Below are 6,173 nucleotides of genomic sequence, written 5' to 3'. Positions count from 1 at the left end.
ATCCTATTATATTCTATATTTCTTTTGTTATTGAGTCTTTGTCGAATTGTTACAGTGGTATCCCTTCAAACAGATTATATCCCAAGAGGAATCACTTTGTTTACATACATTTTAATTTTAATGGCTCGAGTGAAAATATATTTTACCGTGTTAGTTGGAAATTACGTATAGGGTCAAGTCAGTGTTGGTATAGGATAACTTGAATACGTGGGTGGAGGATAATGGATAATAATTATATAAACGGATAGGACGGTATAGATAGTAAATTATTTAAAAACAAAGCTTTAGGAGGAGGAAACATAAAGTGAACTTTATGGATTCAGGAGAATAAGAGGTATGTAGAGAAAAAAGGAGGCATACTTTCACCTAGTTAGGTATGATTTAAAAAGTTAAGTTAGTATTAAGTGAATGGCCGTGTAAAGCAGGCGGGTAAATAACTATTTTCGTAATATGTGGGACTCTGAAATAGTTTTTAGAGTGGGGCAATTTTTTACGGAATGGTTTTTTGCGGTAGTTTTTCATCCTTTTTGGGATTATTCAATAAATAAAACTGTGAACTAAACAGGTAGATTCTTAAAATATTTTATAAATAAATAATAAATTACAGAACAATCGACATTTACACAGTCTTGTAGTGGACTACAGCCTTAGCATCGCTGCCCTCCACGGCGACTTCCTGTAACAGAACAAGAAATTTAAATTTAGTTTACCATTAAAATAATTAACAATAAAGTTACGATAATTATGAATTTCGGATGAACTCGGGGATATCGTGTTACTATAAGCGAACGATACGCCCTTTTTAGAGGCTGACTACACTCTGTCTTGTAGTCTCCACACACTATCCGTATTTGATCTAAACTATATTCACAAAACTGTTAATTGTGTAAACAAATAAGATAGATCCATCGAATCGATTCAAATCAGGGTGCTACACTTCCACAGCCAGATACACACATACACAGACTTGTAAAACTTATAACAACCCTCTTTTTCGTCGAGAGTTCAAAATTCACACTTACCATAGTCATACTGTCTCCTTCAAACTTCCTCACGAAGTTAGTCTTCTTGCCATTGGCAGTCATGACGCTCTTCAGCACATCACCGTCCAAGGTGTACACGTTGTGGACAGTCTTGCCTTCAGGAGTGGTGGTCTCTACATCCTGGCCGAGGACGATCTTCTGGCTCAGGATCTCCTTGCCGTTGGCCTCGATGACGTATTGGATGCTGCCGTCAGCGTTCTTCGCGAAGGAAGAGACGTTGTCGGGGTTCTTGAGACTTTCGAGGATTTTCTCGCTGACGGCTGAGGGGTTAAGGAGGATTTGTTAAAACGTCAGTAAAAATTTACAGTCTTATTCATAAAAAGTTACGGGAGACCTATAGGCCTGCTATAAGCAAATGTCAAAAAAACTTTATTCATAAACGATCAATAGCGCTAAAGAACTCTCCAACTGATTCGTAAAACCTTGATATGCTAAAGTTGGCTGGACCCTACTATACATCTTCCGTAAACCTCCTATTGTACAAAAACATGGCGGCCGGTCAACAGCTGTTCTGCTTTATTGACAATTTGACATTTGTTGTGAGTTAATATTTGCTGAAAATAAGTTGCCATGGTAACGTAAAAATTTAATTATTTTTTTGTGGGTTTTGGCTTGGCCACTGCGCCTTTAAGCCAACGTAAACTTTTTTAAGTGCCGCGCCGTGGCTAACATAGATAATAGAGATTGATAAATGAATGAAAGTTTTCGCTATTTTTGTTTATAGTTTCGTCAGACCGGCAACTTAATAGGGTAAATGTCAAAATGTTTGGTCTGTGAAATCTATTAGCATCACTATAGTTATTGAAGGTTTACGGAACGATTATGAATAGAGATTTTTAAGAAACGTCAAACAGGCTTAAAGTGTTCCGTAGTTATTGAGCTCAGTAAACGTACTTTAAGGTTTTTTTATGAATAAGACCGTTACACTCTAAATACTCAACTTTGTTTTCTATTTTCGAGCATTCTATTTAAAATGCAGTAGGTAGGTAAAAGGAGATCGAGAATAATTTAATTGTATTTATTTATTTATTTATTTATTTATTTATGGGAAAATCACAGCAGTAAACCTTAAATAACACAATTCTTAATTACTAAATACAACATTTGATTTACTCCCTTAATGCTTTCCTCAAAGAATTAATTACAATAATTAGATAATTGGCAGCACTCATAGTTCATAATAAATAGTATAAAATAATCATATATTTACGATACATTGTTTACAGAATAATACAATTGAAATTAAATAAATTAACTTAAATTACCTATCTACACAATTACACATGCTACTTTACATGCACATGCAGTACCTAACTAACATTCACACTATCATACCTACCTATTAAGTGGATTTAATCAAATAGTAATAATAGTAATAATATAAATAACAATTTTTAATCATTTAGTTCATCATTTAAAATTTGTATCACTTCCTTTTTAAATTTCATTTTATTGCAATTAAATATGTCTGTTGGCAGGAGTTGCTTATTGTGGGATTGACAGATTCTTCGCAGTGGGGCACGTGCACCAGCGTTTGTACGCGAGAAGGGCACAAGAAAGAGGCTTTTGGACCGTATAGACCGAGCGGGTGCTCTGAAATGAATTTGTTCTAAAAGCGGAGGACAATCATATTCGTTGTTGCAGATATTGTAGAGAGTCATAGCATCCAACAATATCCTTCTATCACTGAGCTTCTGTAAGTTGTAAAGTTTGAGCAGATCCACATAATGTCCTTTTCTTCCTGTTAGTCTGTAGTGCAATGCTCTAACAAACTTCTTCTGTATCGTCTCTATTTTGTTTGAATAGACTGCATAGAACGGATTCCATATAACGGATGCAAAATCGAGGTGAGAGCGGACCAGTGTTTGATACAGCGTTAAGTATGTGGATGCTTTTCTAAAAGGTTTAGAAATTCTCAGGACAAATCCTAACATCTGGTAGGCTTTTGTAAATATATTGTCGATGTGATTGTTTAGTAATAGTTTTTCATCAAGTGTTACTCCGAGATCTCGTATGCTTGCTACTTTAGTTAGCGCTACATCACCAATATTATATTTAAAGTCTATTTTGTTTATGTTTCTAGTAAACGAGATCTGTTGACACTTATCATACGCTAGCTGCAGTTTGTTTTTCACGCAGAACTCGTTGAATCTAATAAGGTCTTCTTGCAATAGTAAACAGTCCTGTTGGGAGGTTACTTTCTTAAAGATTTTTAGATCGTCAGCAAACATAAGTATGTTAGAGTTCTGAAAGCACTGTTCTATTTCATTGATAAACAGTAGATACTGTAATGGCCCTAGGGTAGATCCCTGAACCACTCCGGAAGATACTAGTTTTTTGTCCGATGAGTATCCATTGATGGTAATGATTTGGTATCTATTGTTTAGGTAGGAAGCGAACCACCTTAAAAGATTTCCCTTTATACCATTAAACGCAAGCTTCTCAAGGAGTAGAGTATGGTCGACTTTGTCGAAGGCTTTGCGAAAGTCTGTATATATTGCATGGACCTCTACACCTTCGTCTAGAGCCTCAAACAAAAAGTTAGTGTAAGTTAATAGGTTTGTTATAACTGACCTTTTCTTCATGAAACCATGTTGTTTTTGACTAAGCTGTGGCCTGACTATCGGATACAGGGCATCATGCACCATAGACTCAAATAGTTTAGGTATCGTTGATAAATTTGAGATCGGTCGGTAGTTGGGGATTTTAGATTTAGATCCCGATTGTACCTACTATATGTACCTACTAAATAACAGCGTAACTTTTTAAAATCTATATTTTTGTATTATAGCTTTTATAATTAACTATGTCATCATCAATACATTTTTTATGTAGAGATCGTTAAGTTGTAAATAAATAAAACTGTTTATCTCGCAATAAAACTCCATGATAAAAGTGTATAACGGATAAGTTAATACAAAGTCATATTTCATCAAATTAAGTAATAAAGTAATAATTATTATAAAAAGAGACGATTTCACCAGGGTGGTGATGGATAAATGTGGTTATATAACCCTTTACCTAGCAATTCTTCTTTTATTAAATAGCTGCACAAATTGAAAATAATACAAAATATCTACTGTGGTTTTAACATGGATCGTAATTATTAGTTACTAGCTGTTCCTAATAAAGCTGTTCCTATTTATGATTAGTAGTAACATTATTTACTTAACGGTTATTTTTTGTAATACTCATATTGTAGGTATAAATAATATTTTATTTAGCTTAGTTTAGTTTCGTGTTTCCAGTTAGGTTAGTATGTTTGCATACATAGGAATCATTTGTGTATACTCTGTTATCAATTAGTGAAAACTAATAATTGGCTTTCAACTGTTTATTTTTAGTGTTATACTGTTAAATTTTAGCTGTAAGTTTTCCATAAAATAAATATAAATATAAATATTCCGGGATAAAAAGTAGCTGTTCTTTCTGTAGTATGTTCCTTCTCAGGGTCTAGACCATATAATATGTTTACCAAATTTCATTCAAATCCGTTCAGTAGTTTTGGCGTGAAAGAGTAACAGGCAGACAGACAGACACAGTTACTTTCGCATTTATAATATTAGTTAGGAAGTTAGGATTATACATATGTTGGATGGCCTACATCGATTGATCTTATATAGGTAAATTACATCAAATTTTTTGAGTAGAATTTCATCAGTAAGCTAACCGTTGGCAGATGAATTCAACACTTCAGTATGGGTCTAAGTATTAACACTAAAATCGCGAAATAAAAACTTCTAATACATTATAATTTATGCACTCTGCCCGTATAGAAAAAGTTACTTAGTATGCCATGCATTCACCTGTCACCAGGGAAGCTCACTGATAAAGTTTCACCTTGTGTAGTTTCATGAACTTACCGAGAGCGCCTAGAAGCTCCTGAGCGTTCTCAACCTGGACCTTCTTGAATTTCTTTCCAAAAAACGACATCTTTCTTTACTGATGCTTCTAACTACTGCCACAAAACAAGTTACAAAAATGACTACTTTCGATGTCGATTGTTATATTTATATTGGTGGTTATCAGATTTCCGATAACGCATAATAAAATTTGAAAACGCATTCGATCTTTATTAGTGATCCACAGATTAATCATCATGTTGTAGAGACAATCTTAGTGATCCACAGTAAGATTGTCTCTACAACACCATAACAGCAATTTGTTTAGGATGTTCCACGTATATTTTGGACTACCGATAGTCAAGTTTCCCCAAATCTATAGATTTAGTACTATGATTCACACTATAGCAGAAATACCTATTGGTTTTGAAGATCATAACAACGTTTACATCATACATCATCTCACTGTAGAAAGCAGCTAGGTGTGTAAAATCAAAATGATAATCTTTTCAATTTACAGATAAAATAATGATTATTTTCCATCTAGATCTTATCAAAATCAAATTGAGTTTCAATATTACCTAATAGGGAATACACAGTACGAAGGTCATGGATATCCGTTACCGCCATTTGTGATTGATAAAAACACAATAAGTAGGTACAGTCAGAAAAATAAATATGTACGCCAGCAAACAGTTTACTCTTATAAATAAATCAAATAATATTTATCGATACCTACATAGAAACAATCTCTATAGTGCGTTTCATCGGTTATAATATTATGCCGTTATGTTGGCAGCAATGGTTTTTATTGTTACCACAAAATAGAAAATAAGCTTCCTCAAAAATTTAAATGATAAATTCAGCCCCATAGGTCACTTACAGTGGGACTTACAGTGGAACTGGTTCACAAACTGAAGGTCAAGGCTACTCAGCGAGCTATGGAAAGAGCTATGCTTGGAGTCTCTCTGAAAGATCGCATCTGGAACGAAGTAATCCGACAGAGAACTAAAGTCACCGTCAAAGCTCACCGAGTTAGTAAGCTTAAGTGGCAGTGGGCTGGTCACATCTGTCGAAGAACCGATGACCGATGGGGTAAACGTGTTCTGGAGTGAAAAGACTAGATTGATGACGCAGTCTGCAGTATCGAAGTACATTTAACAGCGCATCAGAATATTACCAACTAAAAACTTAAATATTATGGCTTATGTATACGTATCTTTTGCTGACTGTACGTACTATCCGAGAATGCACGGTTACGTAAAGTTTTATAAACTTTAAGCCTTCT

At 34.4% G+C, this 6,173-nt stretch overlaps 1 protein-coding gene across 1 annotated transcript; it reads right to left on the bottom strand.

Moving 5' to 3' along the window:
• Positions 1-558: 558 nt before the first annotated feature.
• On the bottom strand, positions 559-5,063 carry LOC105386336. The gene is made up of 3 exons (XM_011556858.3): positions 4,907-5,063; positions 1,023-1,303; positions 559-676 (listed from the first exon to the last, which is right to left on the bottom strand). The coding sequence occupies exons 1-3, from the start codon at positions 4,974-4,976 to the stop codon at positions 620-622; spliced, it is 408 nt and encodes a 135-aa protein (XP_011555160.3). The 5' UTR covers positions 4,977-5,063; the 3' UTR covers positions 559-619.
• Positions 5,064-6,173: the final 1,110 nt, after the last annotated feature.

This window comes from Plutella xylostella, chromosome 5 (genome assembly GCF_932276165.1).
Source record: "Plutella xylostella chromosome 5, ilPluXylo3.1, whole genome shotgun sequence".
Taxonomy (NCBI): Eukaryota; Metazoa; Arthropoda; class Insecta; order Lepidoptera; family Plutellidae; genus Plutella; species Plutella xylostella.
Note: the sequence above shows the minus strand (reverse complement) of the source record. Positions and strands in the feature narration are given on the sequence as shown.

What these genes read in the sequence shown, in the direction of transcription:
- LOC105386336 (XM_011556858.3), bottom strand. Translation starts at nt 4,976, where the DNA reads ATGTCGTTTTTTGGAAAGAAATTCAAGAAGGTCCAGGTTGAGAACGCT. An exon ending in GGAGCTTCTAGGCGCTCTCG is followed by an intron (nt 1,304 to 4,906) that starts GTAAGTTCATGA and finishes TTAACCCCTCAG; the next exon opens with CCGTCAGCGAGAAAATCCTC. An exon ending in AAGGAGACAGTATGACTATG is followed by an intron (nt 677 to 1,022) that starts GTAAGTGTGAAT and finishes GTTCTGTTACAG; the next exon opens with GAAGTCGCCGTGGAGGGCAG.